The sequence below is a fragment of the Panthera leo genome, chromosome A3 (assembly GCF_018350215.1).
Source record: "Panthera leo isolate Ple1 chromosome A3, P.leo_Ple1_pat1.1, whole genome shotgun sequence".
NCBI lineage: Eukaryota > Metazoa > Chordata > Mammalia > Carnivora > Felidae > Panthera > Panthera leo.
The window spans coordinates 132,597,692-132,622,541 of NC_056681.1; the positions used below are offsets into that span (position 1 = coordinate 132,597,692).

At 44.7% G+C, this 24,850-nt stretch overlaps 1 protein-coding gene across 1 annotated transcript in view; it reads right to left on the minus strand.

Annotated features, from left to right (window-relative positions):
* Positions 1-24,850, minus strand: part of GRHL1 (grainyhead like transcription factor 1) — a 55,215-nt gene that overhangs the window by 20,487 nt on the left and 9,878 nt on the right. The window contains exons 6-8 of the mRNA XM_042933700.1: positions 23,790-23,946; positions 23,223-23,334; positions 22,131-22,225 (exon numbers count right to left, since the gene is read on the minus strand). Coding sequence (XP_042789634.1) covers positions 22,131-22,225; positions 23,223-23,334; positions 23,790-23,946 — 364 coding nt within the window. The remainder of the gene's footprint in view (positions 1-22,130; positions 22,226-23,222; positions 23,335-23,789; positions 23,947-24,850) is intronic.

The following is a 24,850-nucleotide window of genomic DNA, read 5'->3' on the forward strand; positions in this document are numbered from 1 at the left end:
TGAGAGCTCAGCTGCTCACTTAAAACTTTTTAAAATAAAGGGTCTAGTTTAAAACTACTTTTGGTCAGAGGAATGGCAGACCTTAAGGGAAAAAAACAGACAGCAGCTTTGAACTCCTGTCTATTTTCCCTTCCAGGATATTCGTTTAGCATCATACCGTGGAAGAGGCTGGATGTCTTTCTTGATGTCATTTTTAAATATGACCGATAGCCCACGTTCTCTAGGCAGCTGGTCTGGAGCTCGGTACCAACTGAGAATCTGCCCGTGTCGTGTCTACGCCACCTCCGATGGCCTGTAGTTCCCTATACATGTCCTAATATTTGGGAATTTATGAGGTCAGTGAATCACACTATTAAAGCGGCACTGGAGGTTGTTGCTTAGGAGAGACTCAAGTGAATCTTGGTACACCGAAAGAACGTGCTCCATTTCCCTCTTTTGGTGTGTGATACGGGTTTTTGGTGTGTGATACGGGTCTCATACGCGGTCACGATGCATTCGAGCTCCCTTTCAACCATTCAGTTTTAGAATCTGTATCTGGTGCGTGAGCACCACACAGTGGATATTACTGGAATTACAGTTTTAAAAATCGGCGCCTTTCAAAGACCCGAGACCCTTAGGCGGGACTCCTTCCAGTCCAGGGGCCAACAACTCCCCAGCCCTAACAGCACAAACAGATCTACCACAACAGCGCAGGGTGCCACTGGCTGAACCAAGATCCAGACAGGGAGAAGTTTAAGCCAGAAGGGGGGGGGGGGCTCTGAGAATGCAGATACAAGAGAAGGGGGTGGGAAGGGTAAGGAGAAAAAAGATTGTAACAGTAACGGTGAAGATCTCACCGCTCTCTAGAAGGTTTGCAAATGCCGAAACAGGAGTTTTATTCTTGGTCTAGTCTATACATTATTTTCAAGAAGGAAAAGACCAAAACGCCCGAAAAAGACTGAGAACTTGTCCACATTAACAGACTGAAAAGTCGTCTCTCATTCTGTCCCTCAGACCAGGCTATTTACCGTCCCCAAAACACACCTCGAACGTCCATTCCTGCCTCACATCTCTGTCCTTGTCCCTCCTCCTCCTGTGTCCCTCTGTCCCAGTCTGAGCCACCTCCACAGCTCCTCCCTGTGTCTCCCTCCACCTCTGCAGGCACGTGGGCTCCGGTGACACCTCCAGAGACGGCCGCCCCTCACCCCACCCGTGTCGTGAAGCCCACAGCGGTGAGCACCTAACGCTTCCAGACCTGCACGGGGCACTCACTTTATACACACGCTCTCATTTCACAACCCCGAGCGACAGTTAATCCTTCTTTTTCCAGGTGGGGCTCGGAGAGATTTTTTTTTTTTTTTTAAACTGTCCCCAGGGTGGAAAGCAAGGGGCCGGAATTCATATCCGGGGCTCCCCCCTTTACACCTTGCGACCTCGCTTTCCCAAATCAACTTTGTACCCGAATCACCTGGCTTTTCTTCACTACCTGGAACGGTCTGCCATCTTTCCACGCAGCGCCAAGACGCAGCAGGCAAGCCCCTTGCTCTCCACACGGCAGCTTCCTCGATACTCACGTAGGAGCACAGTGCCCGGCCTAGGGTTGCCTTTCCTAGCCTGCTACCATTTTACTTCCCATTTAACTCACTTCCAGTAAACGAACAAAATGCTTTCATTTTGAAAAACACGGAAACCCGAAATCTAGATATACGGGCCAAAAGCGGTACACAGGAATTTCAAATCCATTACGGAAACCTAGCGCTTTGACTTGGTCTCTTTTCCTGTACTGCTGACCCTTGGACAACGCAGGGGTTAGGGGTGCCAACTGCCCCCCACTACCAACAGTTGAAAATCCACGTGCAACCTCTGACTCCCCCCAGACTTAACTGCATAAGAGCCTACTGTTGACCAGAAGCCTTCCCAATAGCATAGTCAATTAACGCATATTTTGTCTATGTACTCATATGCTAGAGCCTTACGGTACCTTTCTCTTAATTTTTTCAGTTATTTCCAGGCTATGCAGTTCATCTGCAAGTTTTTTCAAATTGTTGCAAATTAAAAAAAAATGTTTCCAATCTATTTATTGGAAAAAACTGACATGTAAGTGGGCCCACGCAGTTCAAATCTGTGTCATTGTTCAATGGCCAATTGTATGCTGTTAAAAAACACTTCACGTACGATGTATAAATCTGACTTAAGGAGACAGGCTATGGAAAGACAAAATAGGAAGGCAGACAAAAAGACACACAGCAAGACAGTGGTCCCTGTCAACATCTGAGCCCATCAGGTAACCGAATCACCGTTATTTTTTCATTTTGTAACCAAATGGAAAATCTAAATTTCTCTGTCATACGAGGCCACATGGCTCCATTTATGACTCAAAAACAGCAGCCTGGGAAAGTTACACTTAACCCTCAACAATTCCAGGAAGGCTCTGACCCAAAGTGATATTCCATTTACAAGAGGATTTCACGGTAATCCAACCTAAAACCTAACCTCCCCTTGCTTCCCAGTGTCAAGTTTCTATTCAAAGCAAAACTAAGCAGGAACCGAATCCTAGGATCAGCTTGAACATGGAGCCTTCAGAGGGACATTACCCTTTTACTGAGGATTACTGGCAACTGCTCTCTTAGGCACATTCTTCTATCTTTAAAATCAGTTCTTTCCAAACTTGGCGGTATTTCTAAATGCAACAAAGAAAAGCTCACAGCATTCCTAGCTCAACGTTAAAAACCACCACCTCGTCTAGAGAAATACGTAAACACGGCTGTAAACAGCGAACGAGATGGGCAGCGTAAGCATTCCAGGCCAGGGACGTGAGGTACGAGAAGGACGATGGGCCGAAGACCTTCAAGAAACGGGGGCGGTGCTCCTTGAAGCCTCTTGCTTCACGGCAAGAACCGGCAGGGCAGTCCTGGGTCCACGCTGCCACCACTGGAGGGGACACATCTGCTATGTGTAAGCCTCGATCGAAAACCGGCAAGAGTGCAAAGATGCCTTGTGTGTGTGCTCTAGCAAGAGGTAACGTCGTCAACGGCAAGGGAAAGCCTTTGGTCTGAAAATGAAAACACTGGAGTTTCAGTTCCATCGCTGATTAGTGCCGTGACCATGGGCGAGGTCCTTACCTGTCAAATGCAGGTTGTATTAGATGACGTTTGGATCACTTTTTTTTTCCTTTTAAAGTTTATTTATTTTGAAAGAGAGAGAGAGAGAGAGAGAAGGAAAGAGAGCAGGGGAGGGGCAGAGAGGGAGGGAGAGAGGAGAATCCCAAGCAGGCACGGCGCGGTCAGCACAGAGCTGGAGGTAGGGCTCCAACTCCTGAACGGCGAGGTCAGGACCCGAGCAGAAATGGGAGTCGGACGCTTACCCGACTGAGCCACCCAGGTGTCCCGTGTCTAGATCAGTTCTCTTGAGTCCTAGGATTGTACTTACGTTAAAAGATTGTGAATGCTTTTTTCTCTACTATGTATTTATTAGGGACAGTAATTTTGTGTAATACGTTTATCATTTTTTTTTTTTTTACCCATCATGTAATTTTAAAAGTACCGTGTAAAGTTGCCACTTCGAGTAATTATATGAACTACTCGTACGGAATTAAGAATCTTATAAAGCGGAGGTTCATAAAGCATGGCGCCAGGAACATCAGCACTGCCTGGGAACTTGGATGCTTCAGGTCCCTGACTCGATCAGAATCACCCGGAGGACGTCAGCCCTTCCTGGAGACAGTAAAGCCACATCTAGGGGTTGTGCTGTCATTGGCCTGGGGTGGGTTCCAGACACAAGGCCTTCTTCAGGTGCTCCCCAAGTAATTCCAGCAATCAGTCAGGATAAAAGCCACGGCCGTCAGGTGATTAATCTTCTGTACACTTAGCGCTTTGATCCACCAAAGGCCTCCTCTGACTCCAAAACTCTGAGGTGATTAAAACAAGCCCCAACACATGGTTTCCTTTCTTTAAAGAGTTCAGATATTCCTACATGTATTTATAGTATCCCATCAAGCTTTCTTTTTGATTGAATTTTTTTTTTTTTTTACAGAGGTATAACCCTATCGAATACTAATATTCATTCAACCAATGGAAGGATAAAGATTAAAGCATCTGCTCAAACTTACTATTCAGTAAGGTCATACAAACCCTCAGAAACCCACAGTTCGTGAAATAGTGACCAGACAAAAACCTATTAAAACTCTATCAAATTTGGGGTGCCTGGGTGGCTCAGTCGGTTAAGTGTCTGACTCTTGATTTCGGCTCAGGTCATGATCTCATGGTTGGTGCGTTCGAGCCCCACGTCTGGCTGGGCGCTGACAGCGTGGAGCCCGCTTGGGATTCTCTCTCTCCCGAGACCCACCTCCTCCGTGTGCCCCTCCCTGACTCGCGCCCTCGCTCTCTCTCTCAAAATAAAGAAATACAGTTAAAAAAATATTTCAAACAATACTTCTGTTTATTCCTCACGCGACGTGCGATTTTCGCAGGGGCTGATGTGTGCGGGCGAACCGTGCGTTCGGGTGACCGGTGGGGTCACCCCCACCGAGCTGCCAAGCCCTGGAGACAGAGACAATGCTGGGCCAGCCCTGTTTCTGGTGCCTGGTGAGCAGCACATGCTCAGTAGCATGTATGTTTTTAACCAAAGAAGGACGATGCAGAGGGAGCAGTGAATAAATGGGGCTAAGGCGGCATACAACGCAGCCACGTAAGACAGCTGTCGCCTGTCGGCGTAAACCAGGAGGCGGCTGGATTTTGTGTGTGAAAGGGCCCAACGGTGTTTCGGCCTTCGTGGATGCAACCCGGCAACCCCTCAGTAACAAGGCACAGCAGCCACAGGTGGATGTCGTGGTGCTGTTTTCAATAAAACTTTATTTACATAAACAGCAGCTGGCTGGCCAGGGTTTGCAGAGAGCTGCGGTTTGCTGAGCCCTGATCTAAAGAAACCATTCTCTAAGGTGCTCGAACAGTAATTTACCCTTATATCACATCACAGCGTAGTTAGGAGCGAGGGAGATTAGTTCCCTTTTTGTAATTCAGTATTTCCACTTTCTATACAAGTGACTTCCTAAGAAGGAGCTCCCGCTGACGTCTCACTTTTCCCATGAACCACACATTTTATCAGTACAACCCACACCCACAGAAGGGACTAGGGTAATCTTAAGGGAGAAGTTGTTTCTAGGGAATCTTATTTAGGAAGGTGACAAATCTTTGATCAGCAGCACCCAAAGCAGGTCGGAGGCCAAGTGTAGAAACGAAAGGCAGAGCTCGCATCCAGGTCCGAGGGGAGGGGGGGCAACAAGGTGGCTACAGTCTGCTCCTCGCAGCGCTAACACCGGGATGGGTTCTACCTAACGGGCGACACCCCGAATAAGCAGGACAACAGGCCAAGTCACCCAAATCTGGATAAAACGAATGTTCAGGCCATTGTCACTGTGCAGAGAAAAGTACTTCCTAAGACGTGATCACAGAAAAGCTGCCAATATCTTCTCCAGAGGGTGGGAAAGAGGGTCAAAGAAAGAGGATTATTACAGGTTCACCTCCTCCATGGAATACACGCATGTGATAACCTCTTCTCTGTTCACACTTCCTTGTCACTGATTTTGAGGAAAAGTCTGATTTTATTCAAACAAATGAAACATAAATCTTCGAAGACGAGCATACAATGCTCCCAACCAAAATCGCTAGGAGAGAGAAAAAAAAAAACCAACAACCACAAAATAAACTGCTAAACAAATCGAAGATGCTCTGCAAGATTCCTTTTCAAATGTCCAGCCCGTTTTTCTAATGTAGTTCCTCATTCTTGGCTGAGAATTCACGCACTTAAAACTTTTCAGAAGATTAAATTTTGTTTTCAAACCTCAGCTGAAAATGTGAGGAAAACAACAAAATAAAGATTGATATCATCAAAGGCTTAACTTGTACTGATTTTTTTATTCCAAATGCTTGCAAGTGCAGAACCAACAAGAAATCAGATCTTGAACTAATTTATGATGCTTCTTCCAGGAAGCTTATGGCAGCCACGCACTATTGTTCCCAGAGCTGGGGGCCGCTGTCCCCGCTGTTACTTCTCAAAAGGGAAGAAGGGAGGGGGACAAAGACACTAGGACATAGTAAGCTCAAAACACAGGCTGCCCTCAGAGGTTCATTTCCCAGCCAGTGAAGTGAGGGCAACAGAGAACATATTTTAAAAAACCCCAACTCACTTTGGGGGCTTCATTAACACAATAAACCAAGGCACAATGCTGGTAAAACATGCTGACCGTCCAGTCTGAAGAGAGCACCCAGATCTGTGAGCTTTCACAAGTGAATGTGTGGGGAGAAACTATAGAAATATAATTTCACAGAAAGTGTTAACAAAGCACTTGAAATTTATCAGTCCAAAGTTACAAAAATTGTAAGTATTCAATCAGAAGCCAAATAATGAAACTGGCCGACTTAAGTACACTATATTAGGATATTTTTCATGAACAAAAAGCCTGTTCGTTTTAAAAAATTTACCACAACTCTAATACTCATTCTCTATTATTATTCGTGTACAAGAACCTGACATCCAAATAATATAGTCTTAATTTTTTTCCCCACTAAGAGATTTGGGTAGGGGTGCCTGGGTGGCTCAGATAGTTGAGCGTCCGACTTTGGCTCAAGCCATGATCTCAGTTCGTGGGTTCGAGCCCCACGTCGGACTCTGTGCTGACAGCTCGGAGCCTGGAGCCTGCTTTGGATTCTGTGTCTCCCCCTCTCTGTCTCTGCCCCTCCCCCACTCATACTCTGTCTCTCTCTCAAAAATAAATAAACATTAAAAAATAATTTTTTAAATGAGGTCTGGGTAGAATTTTGCATATTTTTATAACATTGCTGCTAGAATGGTGAAAATGATTTTCTTTTAATTTCATAATTTAGTTTATTCAATGAGTGGAACAAAAAAGTAAACCTTTAGATTTGCTAAGACATGAACCACCCTCATAACAGCTGGGATAAAGTTTTCTTTTTAAGAGGTCTGATTTTTATTACTTTTTAAAACAAATTTTTTTAATATTTGTTTTGGAGAGAGAGAGACAGAGCACGAGTGGGGGGGGGGGGGGGCGCACAGAGAGAAAGGGAGACACAGAATCTGGAGCAGGCTCCAGGCTCCGAGCTGTCAGCAGAGCCTGATGCGGGGCTCGAACCCACGAACCGTGAGATCACAACCCGGGCCGAAGTCGGACACTTAACCGACTGAGCCACCCAGGCACCCCTAAGAGATCTGATTTTTAAACTAAAACAATGTAACACAGTGTTAGGCTCATTACATGAGGGCTCACGGGAACTCGTCCATGTAACATCACCTCGATGGCCCAGAAAGTGAAAGAGGCTAGATAAATCATCATCACCGTCAGTGGTTCACTTCCCTCTGACGGAAGGGATCCAAATAATCAAGGCCGTCCAAAATCTAGCTCCCAACTCCCACCCCAGCTCATACCTCATTCTCTACTGACATCGCCCATGGATAAAGACCAAGGTCAATTGACAGAGCTGCTCCGAGAAGCATTCCCTAATGACCCAAATAGAATGACAGCCGTTTCACTACTTAGCAAGTTGTACTTAAGAAGCTCGCCTCCTCTCCCCCGAGACCAGACTCGGAGCTTCGGTTTGGGGCAAAGAGCCACATCTCTATACCCTTGTCACCTGGGCCAGAGAGAGGAACAAACAGGGGTGCTGAACGTGCCACCTCTCTATGTAACACTTCGGGGACTCTGCCACACTGTAAATGTAAGGGCTCTAAGGCCCTTGATGGCAGAGGTTGTTACACGGTTTTCAAATGTTTTCCGGTGTTTGGGGCGCCTGCGGGGCTCAGTCGGTTGAGCAGGGACTCTTGGTTTCGGCTCAGATCATAACCTCATAGTTCGTGAGTTTGAGCCCCGTGTTTGGCTCTGCATTGGCAGCACGGGGCCTGCCTGGGATGGATTCTCTGTCTCTCTCTCTCTGCCCGCCCCCCTGCTCCCCGCCCCTCTCCCTCTCCCTCCCTCTCTATCTCTCTCTTTCTCTCAAAAATAAATAAACTTGTAAATGTTTTCCAGTGTTTAGTACATTTTTTGTATTTCTCCCAATGCCTCTTACACATCGGTACTGCATTAAAGGCTGGTAATGACAGAAAAACCACGGGTCTGCAAATAGCTACACAGGATCTCTAAATCGTAATTTAGCAACTGTCAAATCCTCACAGAACTTAAAATACACACAGTACTGCCCCTCAAAAACAAAATAATAAAAAAGAGCTAATCTCAATTTACACAAACTAACCCTTCTTTCTCCCAACCCCAAGTAGAGAGCCCTCTGGACAATAAAATGGCTACCAGTCAGGTGACAAAATGAAACAAGAGACTGCTTCGGTGACATCAGGCGATCGCCAAGCACAGTTATCACTACGAATCTTACTCATTTATTCTTACTAAAAACTTTTCGATAGCTCACCACTGTCTACATAATAGCAACTAAATTCCTCAGCATTCAAGATGCTACAGGTGATGCGGATGGACCTTCCCAGTCATGTTTTCTACTGCCTACTGCACTATTTCTCCAATGTCAACAATAGATGTATCCTTTTCTCCCCCAAATGTTTGACTTCTTTTTGACAGAGCGTAAGTGGGGGAAGGGCAAAGAGAGAGAGAGACAGACAGAGGAGCTGAAGCAGGTTCTGTGCTGATAGTAGAGAGCCCGACGTGGGGCTTGAACTCATGAACCGTGAGATCGTGACCCGAGCCGAAGTCGGACACTCAACTGACTGAGCCGCCCAGGAGCCCCTGCACGTATCCTTTTTAAAAGAGAAAAAAAAGTTCCCTAACCCCTAAACAAATATCCAGATCTTCGTTTGAGAAATACTACTCTGTCCAAACAGCTGCAAAATGCTTGATCACAGGGCACCCCGAGAGCTCATCTGGTCTTTATCTGGACCAAACCTGACACCCGAGCACCAACACTGGCACGGACACTTCCTGGCAGCAGGTATATGCTCTGTGATTTTCAACACACTTACGATTTTAAAAAATCTTACATGATCTTTTATGATTTGAAAAAAGCTTACAGTATTAGAAATCTCAAAGAAACTGAGCATTGGCCAGTATAACTTGGCCAACAGACCCCAAGGTTTTGAGACACACTCATCTACAGGGTATAGTCCCGGGCCTTGCTGGGGCGTGTCAGGGCCTTCGGGATCTGGCCCCCACGCCACTCACCCCCCACCCCCACCCGCTGCAGACCTCAGGCAAGGTCCAGTGGTCTCGGTTCTGCACTCCTACCTCCCAAGGCCATCGGCCCATCCCCGGCTCTGAACGCCTGGCCAGTTCCTACTATCCTTTCGTGGGTGGTAGTGTCCCCAATGGTCTCCTCTGGCCCCCCCACCCCCCATTCTGAGGGAAGCTCTAGTGCTTTCTGTTTTCTTCTGCCGATGGACTCATGGGTGGCAATCTCCACTAAATTTTGAGTTTTCTGAGAGCTGGACCAGATCTGACTCATCTTTACGTTCCCAGAACATCCTGGCAGTACTTGGCCGATAAGAACCACACGTTCACTAAATAAATGACCCCAGCCTCTTCAACTCCAGCCAAATCAAACCACGTGCTGCTATGATATTTGAGCTGCATTTATTGCCTTCTTACAACGTACCAGACTCTGGTCCTCAAAATAACACAGGAAATTGGTACTATTCTGACCCCATTTCACAGATAAGGAAATTGAGGCTTAGAGATTAGAAACATGTTGCCCAAGTTCACAGGTTATTTATGCTCATAACTCTCCTCCAAGATGACCTGAACACCTAGGTCATCTTGGCGGACGGCAGGTTTTTACACATTCTGGACGTAAAATAAATATTTGTTGAGTGGATAATTAAATCGACTATATACATACCTTCAATTAATTCGGGAAAGATTACGATCTTTCGGGGCTCACTGACATATATCTACATCTATATCTATATAGAGAGAGCCGGAAAAAGAGAGAGAGACAGAGAGAGAGAGAGAGAGACAGAGACAGAGAGAGACAGAGACAGAGAGAGAGAGAGAGAGAGAAAAGTTCTAGGGTCAAGATGAAGCCGCATAACGAGCCACGAGGGGATTTTCTATCGCATCTATCCACTTTTGTGCTTGATAACGTTATCTACAGTGACCAGCTTTCCATTATGGAAAGTGCAGGTATCTAACAATTTTGCTTTTGATAAACAAATCTGGGACCCTTCACCCGCAGCCGCATGCCGTACTGATGGGTGTGGTACGGTCTACATTTTCTTCGATTCAAGTGTCACAGAAGACAAGTCCCAAATGCCGTTTTCTACACTACACAATGTCTGGGCCTCAGTATGTCAAAGCAACTCTGTAGGCTAAACCATTCTAGCTGCCTCTTTTCCACTGAAATTCGCAACAGCTAATCCGTGCGGGGGGAAAAGACAATAAGGAAAAAGAAAAAAAGCCCAATCAAATAGACTGCAAAAATATTCTGCAGGTGCAAGCTCTCAAAGAGTCACATCAAGAGCACTCACTCCCCTTAGCCGAAAGTACTCTTTTGCCCTAGAAATCGTCAGAGTTTTTCTAACCTCACTTATGACCTGTGTCATTACATAGACAGTGTAATCTCTTTTGAGGACAGGCTTTATGCTTCCATCATTTCTTTATTTCCTCACAGTTCTTGCACAGAAAAGTATAAGAATTTGCTGAATGAATGAATGTATAGTTAACAAAGACGACCCCCTGCAACATGACTTCAGAAGCCAGTTCTTCCACACCGTAGCAAGAGATTAATTACCTTGCACAGACTTCCTAGAAGGAAATAAACTGGTCGATAATAACTGAAGTTAAAAAAAATCCTGGGGCACTTGGGTGACTCAGTTGGTTAAGCGTCTGACTCTTGATTTCGGCTCAGGTCATCATCTCGCGGTTCATGAGATAGAGCCCTGAAAACAGAGTCCTCTGACAGCGCAAAGCCTCCTCGGGATTCCTTCTCTCTCTTTCTCTCTCTCTCTTCCCCTCTCCCACTTGTGCACGCGTGCACGGACTCTTTCCCTCTCAAAAGAAAGAAATAACACATTACGGAAAAAATCCTTCAAGTCAGAATGGTGCTTTGCTCTTGCAAACAAGATTACACACAGCAGACTTTTGGAAAAGTATCAGCGTATGGATAACCTGACTACCTATGTCAATATTTTATACCGTCAGTTACGATGCACAGTTCGAGTGAGCGTCAACGGTCTGGTAATCGTAAGAAAAGACCCGACAGAAGGAAGAAAAGAAAAAAGAAAAGTCGGTTGATTTACCTATGGAAGACGCATCCAAAAACTGATAACTGAAAAATGTTTTCCATTTCAAAAATGTACTTATAGATCTGTCATATGCCCTAAAAACATCTACCTTTAGCGTGAGCGTCACACGCTTCAGAGTCTGGCTACTCAATGCCATTTAACTCCAGAGAGACAGTGTTCCGTTGCGGCCGAGGCTCAGGCTCTGAAGACAGATAATAAAAAACACACAGGAGAGAGAGGGCAGAGACGAGGCCGGGACCAAACTCTGCGCTCTTGAAAGCACACTGGCACAACGATGCACAGAAAGCTGAACAAGAATCTAATGGGAAAACCGTCCAGGGAAGAAGAAAAACAGGGAAAAAGTGACCCCCAAGTGGCTGTGAGCACAGGTTGTTTTTGGATCACGAGGCGTGAAATTAAAGGTCCCTGTATTTTAAATCAAAGGGAAGTCTCCGTGCCAACTTCCTACTGACTTCATATTAAGTCACGAGATTTAGTTGGTGACGTGGTCCCCTCAGAGACAGCCACAGCCACCCTGGATACAGTTCCAGTTGCCTCTGGGAGTTTTTTATCACTTTAACCCAGTCTAGTATTAAAATTCAACTTAGTCAAGTATGGATATAACGTTTGTAATTTTATTCCTAGACCATAACTGATCTACTCAATTGAAAGTAGAAAACTCAGGACAAATTTTAGTTTCACTCTCTTCCACATCAGTCAAGGTAGCCACTCTAAAACATACCTAAAAGCAACTCTTCTTAGTCAGAAATCGCTACTGACATATGAAATTACAACGTGAAGTCAAAAGCGAAGTGTATTCCCGGCGCTCTTGGCTGGCTCAAGTCAGAAGAGCATGTGTGTGACTCGTCATCTTGGGGTTGCGAGTTTGAGCCCCATGCTGGGTGTAGAGATCACTTAAATAAAAACTTAAAAAAAAAAAAAAAGTTTTTTTTAAAAAAAACTCTTTTTCCTTTTTAACGTTTTTCTTCATTTTTTTTTGAGACACAGACAGACAAAGGTGTGAGTGGGGAGACACAGAATCAGAAGCAGGCTCCAGGCTCCGAGCTGTCAGCCCAGAGCCCGATGTGGGGCTCAAACCCACGAACCGTGGGATCGTGACCTGAGCCGAAGTTGAATGCTCACACGACTGAGACACCCAGGTGCCCCATAAAAACAAAGTTTATTCTCACCCTAAATCCGACAACACTAATTCATGAGAAGAAAATCACCATTTTCCCAGTAGGTTGGTAGGAAGTTCTAACTGTCAACTGAAGCCAATGGGGGTGGGAAACGGTGTAAACTAAGAAATCAAGATCCAATTCGTGGCTAAAGTCTGCGTCGACGCGAACATTTACCGAGCCCTGCACAGCAGACACTGAATCCAGATCAGTATTCCTTTTGCCCAACCAAAACCAAACCAACAAACCCAAACAAGCCCTGACTGTCTTACTTCTGCCTTGTAGCTCCTCGACTTACTCCGTGTGCCCGCCTGATTAATGAAGCCCAAGCAGGTATCAAAGGCTGAGTCATACACTCAGAGGTAGAATCCAGTTCCGCTACTGACTCATCGGATCGGCCTCGGAGAGTCCTACCTCCCCACTGCTCTGATGATATGAGGTGATTAAGAAATCCTACTACATGGAACTAAAAGCTTCCAAGTGTGCAATTAGTGTTTGTGTTGTTTCTCAGACTACCGAACGACCATCGAGAGATAAGACAAAATTGGAGGGCTGAGGGCGGGGAGGAGAGGGATCTGGGAAGAACGAGGCACGAACCTGACACCTTCTCGCCTCTACGTGGGGTGTTTCCCTGAAGAAAAAACGAGGCTCCAGCAGTCATCACCCTTTCGGTGGCCCCAGTGCTGCCTTCCCACACCACCCATATGGCAGCTTCTGTTTCTGCAGACAGCAGAGAGAGCCAGGGAGAAAGTCACAAAGACAAGGAGAAAAGGAAGAGACAGAGACGGAGAAACAGAGCCAGAGAAAACAGAGAAGGAGATGGGAAGAGAGGCACATAGAGACGTTCCAGAGGCACCCACGTATTAACCTCCCTCTGTTATATCCTTTAAGCAGGACCTGGTGAACTTAAGGACACTTGGCAGGTACAGTGTTTTGGCACCTGTTGTCCCAAACAAGTAGGACGTTCGTTGTGAAATGTGCAGAACTGGACGCAGGTGTGACACAGGCAAACACAGACCGCATTCCGGCATCTCCAGGTTCAGAATAGGACAGGTAAGCATATGGGTCATGAGGGCAGACTCGGCAGGCAAGCAGACTTCCAATCAAAATCCCAATTATATTTTCCATTTTAAAAGAAGCTAAAGAAAAAGTCCCCAAGTGAGTAACGAATGTAGACAGCTCACTGAGATTTACTAAAGGGTCTGGAGTCTCGCGTCGAGATCTGCCGTATGAAAGAAACCCGAAGTCCGGGGCCCCCTGCGGCCCTGGAATCGGTTCCAGGTAAATTCGGTTACTACTACGAACGTCAGGCCAGAGTCAAAGCTCTCTGATTTAGTTACAAGTAGCGAAACTGGTGGAAATGACAGATTTATAAAACCACTTTAGATGGAATTTCCAGGAAGGATGTAGAAAAGGAGGGTTGAGGTGACAAGCTGTCAAAGAAGAGAAGTTCTGTAGAGGAGCTCAGTGTTTCTTGACAGCGGTAGGGGGGTAGAAGGGGCGAAATTGGACCAAAAAAAAAAAAAAAAAAGAAAAGAGAGAGAGAGAGAGAATGAAAAACAAATTCAAGTGGCAGCACAAATGGTGTCTAAATAGACATGACGCTCCAAACCTGTTTCACAAGATACGGGTTTCACTACTGAACTAAAGCTTTCTTCAGCTGCCAAGTGTCTCCCTTGTCCAAGCAAAAACATCATGCACTTGGCTCTTACCCTCAGGCATGTGCTACAATAAATGTGTGCTATTGTTCCCTGCGGATTCTGAATTTCCACCAGGATTCGGCGCATTTTACGTTCCATCTGGACGAACCCCTTGCTTAGGCGACAAGAGTATGCCACGTGAAATACTGTGAGGCCAGAATCCGGCAAAAAGACACGACAGCTTCAAAGAGCAGCCTTCCTCACAGTCAGACCCAGGAGAGTTTCTTCGAAGCAAACCTTCCAGTTGCTAAGACTTTAAGCCGTATCAGCTAATTAAAGGCATTCTCCACAATTTCCAACCAGGAAAAACTTCTGGCCATTTCCAAACCTGATCAAATGAAAACACTTAAGACTCTTCATTCCCTATAGAGGAATATGACTATCTTTCTGGCACCAAAAAAAGTTTATTTTTCACTTTGATAAATATGTACTGTCAACCTGCACAAAAGGAAACCCGTGGAGCCAAACGCATGACACCCCCGAAGCCTGCGTGGCCGCCTTACGTGGCTCTTTATTTCTTGTCCGTTTCCCCAGAGCTCGAAGGACAGGACACAGGGATAAGCCCGTTCAGTGCAGTCAGCCCAGCATCCGCCTGAACACTAAAAGCCTCTTATCCTTCGTTTTAAAAGTAGCAATGCTTCCTGACTCCTCTCTAGGCCAGGGAGTATCCGCTTTTGTTTTAAATCACCTGCCTGCGTTGTTTTTGACTCCCTTCTCTCCCTCCTCCCTCCCATTCACACTGGAAATTTAAAGCGGTGAAACAAACCAAACCTGTCCCTGCTTAACGCAACCAAACATGGCAACACCTTTCTTTAATAGAGCATTTAATTGATGCTTCACTGGAACGGAATCCCTGTAAATGCATGCAATATGCTCAGTCCAAACAAATTAAAAATTACTCTCACAATGAATTCCAAATATTACGCTTAGACAAAACAACAAACGGTTATTAAACCCATAAACCTGTATCCCACAAGCACCTACAGAAAGCCTTAAGTTCAAGTTACCGGGATGGTTACACCCCTCTGACAGAATGAACTCTGCCAGCCCCGATAATCCCTCCCCAGGAACTCCACACATTTCTGCCGAGACAAGAAGACAAAAGGGAAAGATAACCAGGGCTGCGTCCAAGCACAGGCCCCTCTCGGTAAAGCTGCTCAGGGCTCCAGTCCCCTAGGGGGGCTCTGCATTCTATTTTAATCCTCTTTCTTTTGTAACATGAGCCTCTCACCATGACACATAAAACATTTGGCTCAGAGAGACGATCCTTCAGAACGCCTTGGCGCTCCTTCTTAGAGCCGACAGATTAAACGTAAAAGCACAAAGTGCTCTCGCGGATGGGTGTTTTCCCACAGGACGGGGTGCTCTGGTTCTGCCCTATCTCTGACGGCTCCCTCGTTCCCTCCTCAAGGACCGTGGGGAGACAAAAACGTGTGTAGAAACTGATTTTGTCACCCCCCCGCCCCCCCGCGACAAGATCATGCCACCAAGGAAAAGGCATAGTTCCATCTATCCGCGGAAAGCCCGATCACAGACCGAAATGCAGTGCTGCCTCCTGAGAGTCTAACGAAGATGTGAAACAGCAACCCGGCTCCACGACGGCCCTGCAGGAAAAAGGGCCGCACCTCCGGGTTGTTGCAAGCCACGGACGCGCAAGACAGTAACACGCGATCAGACCCCACGTCTGACTTCTTCTCGACACGGCTTCCTCTAGCAGGAGCCTGATGCCTGACAGCAAGTGCTTTGCTGTCAATTGTTTCAAAATGAAACCTGTGAACGGGAGCTGTGCCACAATGCACCTTCTGGTGTAAAAATTCAGAAGTCACCACCGGAAAAGAAATCTGTGAGATATTTTGTATCCCTGGGGCCCACTCCATCGTTAAAAGGTCTGCTTAGTATTCGTGAAGCTCACAGCTACATCTCAATGATCAAAGAAATCTTGAGCTTTGCTTTGAACTGTAGCCACTTTCTTGTTTGCCATATTGTCTAGGTTCACTGTAATTCCGTATGTTCCTATACCATCAACACGGATCTGTCCCAATTAGCGTTCCTCTGGATCTCAGGGTCCCCTCCGAGCGGACTGGCCCAATTTTCACTTGATTCCGACACAGCTGTCGTTTCTCTTTCTCTGTGGTTAAACATCACTTACCCCACAATCAACATAAATTACTTCCCGTTAGCAAAGTGTTCTTCTGCTACAGGAATTTATACTAGTGAATCCGTAACGCTCCTCTATTAACGAGAATTATTACCCTTGCAAAGATTTTACTGTTTTAATGTACTCTCCACCCCCAACGTGGGGCTCGAACTCACGACTCCAAGATCAAGAGTCGCACGTTCCATCGACTGAGCCAGCCGGGTGCCCCTATGGTTTGGTTTTATTTTATTTTATTTTATTTTATTTATTTTATTTTATTTTTTAATTTTTAAAAAATATTTTATTTATTTTTGAGAGAGAGAGAAGAATGCAAGCAGGGGAGGGGCAGAGAGAGGGGGAGACACAGAATCCGAAGCAGGCTCCGAGCTGTCAGCACAGAGCCCGACGCAGGGCTCGAACCCACGAACCGCAAGATCATGACCTGAGCTGAAGTCGGACGCTCAACCGACTGAGCCACCCAGGCGCCCCTGCTGTTTTAAACAGTCTTCCTGTCAAAAACACTTTCTGTCCATTTCAAGGTCTAGACTCATGCCTGCTCGACAGCCGCCTGTGATGACCAAGTAGCAAACGTGCTCATTTAGAGGACCACGTGCATTTTTTCCGTATTGAGCAGCTGTCACTGCCTCGTTAAGTGCGATCGTAAGGCACCCGGCAGCGTTCAGCATAAAACAGACATTCAAAGAAGTTAATTCTCTCTCCCTAACTTCTTTTTCCTCTATTTATTTTAGATCTTCAGGCTTTGAGAGGCCCTTACTTCATATCATTAACCAAATCCCAATGCTCTTATGAACTCTTAGATTTACAATCCAAGCAAGATGTAAAACTCGAGGCCAAGATGTGCAGCCTACCCAGAACTAAGTATTGAGTGTTGGAAATACTGTAACTGAGGAATAAAAGAGTCCCAATTTATAACTTATTTGGGTCTCCCAAGTCCATTTATAAAGTAGTTTGAACAGCACACAACACCCTTCTGACTATAACATTAGTCAGAAGGGTTATATATGGTCTTCTGACTATAGTCAGAATCAGGATCTCAGGCTACCCTGCAAAAGCCGATTTAACCCACAGTATACCTGACACCTGAATTGCAATACTGGCATCGTCAGCCTCCGTCTCGTGCAGTGCCCTGGTCGTGGCGGGCACTGGATCCTTGCTAACATCATGAGTCCCTGGGATGGGGGAGGAGCACAGCCGGCTGCGGGTAAAATCTTTATACAGCCCAAGAAGGGGCTTGTCTTATGCCACCTTCCTCATGTGCCCTCCTCACGTCCTAGTCCTCTCTTCCCCATGTGACCCGTGCCCTCAGAACTCACAAATTCTAAACTTGCGCACCTCACCAGAGATCCACCTTTTAATGTTTCGAAGGCAAATGCTTCTCCCTGCCAAAAGTACCTCAAGCAGCTGATCTCAGCTGTAGTCTGAAGGGGAAGAAATCTGATAAAAGTTATTCCACGAGGGAATATGAGTGGCCGATGAAGTTTAACTTACCCAGAGATTCCTGGCTCTTTAAAAGATACCTGACTAGCCAGACAAATCCAAGTCTGTGTGGAGGACAGGCAAATGAATGAAATAGGTCTGCACAGCACAGAGGGTAGGGTCACCTGGGGGACTGTTCCTATGCTATTTCTGCTTTTCAAAGCAGCTTCCTCCTACCTGCCGCTTTGAAAACTCATGATTTTTGACAAGTTTCCTAATATCTTCAAGTTCCTACAGTAATAGGTATATGATAACACTGATGGATGGAGTATATACAGGGACGATGTAAGATGAGTCCAGTTTGGGCAGTGTTTTTCTCAAAGTGGAACATAAGCCAAGGTGTTCAAGATTCAACCTGATATGGGATCAAAATATAGTCACCTCCAAAGCAAGCTCCAGAAACTACAGGGAAGATTCAAGTGTCAACACTGGGACAGAATTCTGATTTTATTCATCCTGGCATGGCCAAAAGGATGTATTATATTCTTTTTTTTAATTTTTTTTAATTTTTTAATTTTTTTTTAATGTTTATTTTTGAGACAGAGAGAGACAGAGCATGAATGGGGGAGGGTCAGAGAGAGAGGGAGACACAGAATCTGAAGCAGGCTCCAGGCTCTGAGCTGTCAGCACAGAGCCCGACGGGGGGCTCGAACTCACGGACCGTGAGATCATGACCTGAGCCAAAGTCGGACACTTAACCGACTGAGCCACCCAGGCGCCCCAGATTTTTTTTTTTAAGATGTGTCAGGGACAAAAGGAATGCCATATATATATATATATATATATATATATATATGCACACATACTATATATAGTATATATACTATATACTATATATAGTATATATACTATATACTATATATAGTATATATACTATATACTATATATAGTATATATACTATATACTATATATAGTATATATACTATATACTATATATAGTATATATACTATATACTATATATAGTATATATACTATATACTATATATAGTATATATACTATATAGTATAGTACTCTATACTATATACTACATATAGTATATACTATATATATACTACTATATACACTATATAGTATATACTATATATATAGTATATATACTATATACACTATATAGTATATATACTATATATATAGTATAGTATATATATATATGCTATATATACTATTATATACTATATAATAGTATATGTACTATATACTATTATACTATATAATAGTATATATAACTATATACTATATAATAGTATATATAATATACTATATGTATACACTATATAGTATAAAATATAGTATATGGTATATATATAGTAGTATACATAGTATATATATACTATGTATACTACATATATATTATATATATAGTATATATATACTATGTATACTACATATATATGTAGTATACATACTACATATATAGTATGTAGTATATATAATATATAATATACATATAGTATGTGTATACTATATGTAGTATACATATATATGTATACATACACATATATGTACATATACACATATATATGTATACAGTATACACATACACACACACACACACACACAATAAACCCTTACGTGTATGGGGGAGAATGCACTGGAATTAAGAATCAACAAATGTATTCCAACTTTGAACAAGTAAGTGGGCAAAGAAAGTGGATACTTTTGAAAAAGAAGCAAAAAAAAAAAAAAAAACCTACACAAGATTCTGCACGTTTACTTGTTCACTCTAGCTGCCCTGGGGCATCAATTACTTTAAGTGTAAAAACAGAAAACCTCCACTTGGCCAGGGAAGGCAAAAAATCTAGATACTGAATTCCAACACACGCTTGAAGCAGATGCCTGCTATCAGCATCAAAAGGTAACGGCCTCGTTAAGAAATGGCAGGAACTCTTTCCGGCAGCAGGCAAAAGCTTAAAGATCAAGTCAGCGTTGGGGGTCTGAAGGGGGAAATGAAACTGAACTTACCTATACCAATTAACAGGTAGCTATTAAGACTACTTAAGACACACCTCCAGCAATATTTCTCTTTAATACAAATATGCTGAAGGTCTTCCAGAATAAAAGCAGCCGTTATCCCACCCGTCATCTTGGCTTCACTCCCATCCTGGAGAGTGACACATCAAACAAACAAAGCACCCTGCCCATATGCAGGGCTTTCCGCCCAGCTCTCCTCGCACTCTGACAAGTGCTTATTAACTTGATGACGTGCCAACAGAAAAGAGAGTTGGCCACCCTAGGCTTTTTGTTTTCCTAGGGGGATAGAGGGGAGAAAACTGAGCGAGTAAACCAAGGGACTAAACCCAAGGTCACAGGTAAGTCAGCAAAGTGGGCTCAGGACTTCGATGTTCTCAATCACCTCTTCCACAATTTCTCAATTAGTCCCTAATGGCAAACCCGAAACCTATCCCCGGTTTGCTTTTATAACAGAAGCACCCAGAGGGCACAGAGCCAACTGTTCTTGCAGGCTGCTGAGTCTTACTACGATATTTAATTTCAAAATAACCGTAACAACCATGATATAAAGTGAAAAGTTTACTTTTCCTCCTAACAGCTCTTCTGTAGTGAATTTGTGGTTTAATCAAGCACCGAACTCTGGACTAAGCAACCTGAGGACACTTGTATAGGATCAAGGTGGTCAGGAGGAACACCTCAGTGCAACTACAATAACCCACACTTCCTTACAGACGGGCAGACCCACTCACCACATCCTCCACTGAGGACACGTCTTTGCCTTGGACAGGGCGCCCAGAGTAAGAAAGGAAAGCAATCCTACTACAAAGTTAACATGGTCCTCAAGAATCCACTCGTAGGATTTTTTAAAAGCAACCGTAGGCAGTAAAAAATTAAATTATGTAATAATTAGTACCTCGGGCAGACTTACTCCATAATGGCTAAAATTCTTGTTGAATAAAGTAAACAGACAAACAAAAAACAAAAAGAGGTTGAGAAGGACAGGAAGGTTATCCTCGGTTTATACCGGGACCTTGATGTAGAAAAGCGCAACAAATAGTAAAGAGCGGATTTACACTAACTGTCCAAAAATTTTATGTTTCTCGTGTTGCCTCAGCTCCCAATTTTTAAACTAATCCAAAGAAAAAAAATAAATACCCAAACTCTAATAATTTAGTGAAAGAGGGATTATTCTAAAAGGAATCTGTGGGAAGGGAAGAAATGACTTGAGAATATGTTTAATTTTTCTTAAAAGGGCTCCAAACTCCAATTAGAATGATCCAGGGGTGCCTGGGCGGCACAGCCGGTTAAGCGTCCAACTTCGGCTCAGGTCACGATCTCGAGGTTCGTGGGTTCGGGCCCTGTGCTGACAGCTCAGAGCCCGGAGCCTGTTTCGGATTCTGTGTCTCCCTCTCTGCCCCTCCCTGGCTCGCGCTCCGTCTCTCAAAAATGAATGAACGTTAAAAAAAAAAAAAAAAAAAAAAAAAGAATGATCCAAATGACCACGTGAATCGGAGGTAATTCTTCACTTTAAAACCCCGAGAGAGGAGAACCTTCCACGAGCTGTATTTGAGAGCAACGATACGAGAGCACTGCTACCAACAACTTGTATTTAAGGGCCTTTCTGAAGAAGCTCCGACAGAGGCACCGTTTGAATAAGCTCACGACGTGCCCGCAGGAGAGAGGAGGCAGGTATGAGCTCTGCAAATGAGGGAACGGAGCACAGAGAATGAGGCGTCAGGCTCCACGCCGCACAGCGTGCAGTGACAGGCTCCCACCCACCCCGCGGGCTCGCGTGCTGCGCCACGTGTGGTTCTTTTCAGGGGACGGAGAGGGGTCAAGGGCAGTTTCAGAGCATCTGGCAAGAAGCTGTACTTCAGAAAATGTACAATGCTGAAGAGAGAGGAAGTCAACCACCCAGCTGACGCTGACCCAGCGGAAGAGAGGGCACCGCTGATGACACAGTGGCTATTTCTCCTCCCAAAGTCTTGTCTCCTCTCCATGCACGGCACGACTGAACGGCTAGAACCTATCTTCTTAGCCGAGCCTATTCTCCTATTCCCGAGCAAAAGAATGAAAACACGAAGGGGCTCTGGGTGGCTCGGTCGGCTAAGCATCTGACTCTTGATTTCATCTTAGGTCATGGTTTCACGGTTCATGAGATCGAGTCCCGCGCCGGACTCCACGCCGACAGCTCGGAACCTGCTTGGGAGTCTGTTTCTCCCTCTCTCTCTGCCCTGCGCGTCCACACGCACATATGCTGTCTGTCTCTCTCAAAATAAATAAATAAAATTTAAAAAAAAAAAAAAAAAAAGAATGAAAACGTGTAAAACCATAAAAAAAAAAAGAGAGAAAAAGATCAGTTGTCAAATCATTAAACTCCTCCCACTTTTCCTCACGAAGCTGGAAACAGAAAAGGCCCTGAACTCCATTACCTACCTTTGCTTCGTCATTTATGTCCCAAGTGAAGGAAATGGCGTTATACGCAATCTCCTCGATGTTACTGATGGTATTGAAGCTTTCTTTATAGTCGGCTATATGAGTGACGAGAGAGAGAAATTTGTGATTTCTGGTTCCAGCACGAGATTACAGCAGTTCAAAGTACGATTTGGTTTTTCATATTATCACCTCTGAAAAACTTAATTTAACATTTTGTTGGGTTGAAAAGCGTTCAAAAAATGAAGAAAAAAAAATCACAGCGCTCTTAAGATAGAGGCAAGTCAATGTAGTATTTAATTTTTTCCCCTCATGTCAAAATTAAGATACTTAGGATTAAAAAGTTTCAGTAACTGTCCCAAGGTCACGAAACTGGCCCCGAGAGCCAAGATCAGAACTCAGTTCTTTTCACTGTTCTGAAAAGAGACCACGAAAGTTAAAAAAGACAAAAAAAAAAAAAAAAAAAAAAGCAGCAGCAACACTCAGGTTAAGAGCCATCTTGCGATACAGATAATGGTTTTATGTGAAACTTATATACACAGCAAGAGACCAGGCATTCATTCTCATAAAGCCACTTCATTAAACATGGATTTGCACAGGTCTTGCTGTTACACCCCAAGTGACGCATCTCCGGGTCTCTTTGAAGACGGAAGAGTCTAGCGGTGCACTTCAACATGCGACCAGGGGACACTGTCAGGGAAGTGCACGCCAGCCGTTTTTCCTTCTACTTGTTTCTTTAGGGTTTTTGTCCACCTTACTATCATTTACAAATGATCGGGAATCTCTTCGAGAGGACATTTCACCTCAAAAACTCCGCAGACCAAAGAGCAGGGCACGCTCGCGTGAGCAGGCTACACAGCCTCCGGTGCCGGTGTCACGTGGACAGCCACTGCACGGGCCACATGTCCTCATGAAGGAAGTAAGGTTAAGAGCACTGATTCCAGGAGGCCGAGGACAGGGTTTGGAACAGATCAGTAGCTGGCATAAAAATTCAAATGCTTTCGGCAGGAAGCCGGTCACTGCCAAAAATAACTGGAATCAGAAAACTGGATGCGTGCGCCTCTGGGAATAAATGCGGGCTCCGGAGCTACTTACCGATATCAATGCATCTTTGTTTAGCTGTGTGCTGTCGGGAGTGCCAGTATTTCCAATGCCTTAACTGATCTTCTCGGCTTTTGTCTTCTGCAAAAACCACCATGATCACACTCTACGAAAGAGAAGGCATTATAACATGAAGACACTGAAGGGGGAGGCGAGGATCTTTCGGAAAACTTAGTGTTATGTTTTACAGGGAAGGCTTAAAACCGCCATTTTATTTTATTTTATTTTTTAATTTTTTTGTAAATGTTTATTTAGTTTTGAGAGAGTGAGAGAGAGAGAGAGAGAGGAGAATGCAAGCAGAGGAGGGGCAGAGAGAGAGAGAGAGTCACAGAATGGGAAGCAGGCTCCGGGCTCCGAGCTGTCGGCACAGAGCCCGACGCGGGGCTCGAACCCACGGACCGCGAGATCGTGACCTGAGCTGAAGCCGGACGCTCAACCGACTGAGCCACCGAGACGCCCCTGAAACCGCAATTTTAGATCTTCATTTTGATGTTCTTCAGACTGGGGAATGCTAAGCTCTGACTAGCTTTCCTAGAGAACAGAACTGAGAGCAGAACTTACTCGGACTTTGCTGATGGGCCGCTGGATGCCCTCGCTGCTGTTCACCTCCTTCAAGGTGACAGGGTAGAACTGGCCTTTGTTTAGGTATGTCATGGTGCTATCTCCTGGCTTCTGTCGAAGCGACTTTGAGGCTTCTAGGGTATATTCAAAGTTGTTCCTAAAGAATGAAACAAAAGTCACAGATCTCTAAGCCACTCTTTGGGAAGCTTCCTTTATGCTTGAGCTCAATCCTGAAACGCTTCAGTGTGGATGTATGCCAACAGGCGACTACCAGGAAACATCCAACTGACTATGTCACATCATAAGTGGCACTGGTACTTCTTCCACGAGAAAGGTTGTCTTTAGCGACACGGAAATCCTTCAATCTCTCCTATGTGGGGCTACAAAATGCCTCCTAGAGATTCTAGGAAGTAACGTTAAAAATTCGAAGTTGGGAAGCAAAGGGTACTAAAGATACCCGTGACCAAAAAAGGATTTTGGAAGGAAATCTCCCAAGACATGTTGCCAATCTGGTTGCAACCAGAAGACACTGCAAAGGTTGCAAACAGGTGGCTGGTAGCCCTCTGATGAAATCTGATGTGGTCTGCACCGCACTTTTTTTGTTGGTTTTGCTTGCAATTTAATGTCTAGATGGGCATTCCACGATTCCCTACATTTCCTACCACCTTAAAGTAACACGCATAAATCTCCCTAAAGGTGTTCAATAACCTTCCTAGGCCAGATGTCGAAAATTACACCCATTTTTATAAATCAAGTTTTATGGACCACAACCACACCCTTTATTTACATGTCATCTGCAGCTGCTTTTGTGCTGGAGTGGCAGAGCCGGGCAGTTGCGACAGAGGCTGGGAGGCCCACAAAGCTTCAATATATACTATCTGATTCTTTACAGAAAAAGGGTGGCGACCCCTATCTGAGATCCTAAAGGCATTCGAGTCTGTGACTCCCGCTCCTTGAGGCAGGTCTCTAAGGGAAGTCTCAATTCCCACAAAATCCTAGGCTTTCAAACAAACGGGGTTCGCTTCAAAAGACAACATACCAAAAACTGCAAAGAACGAAAT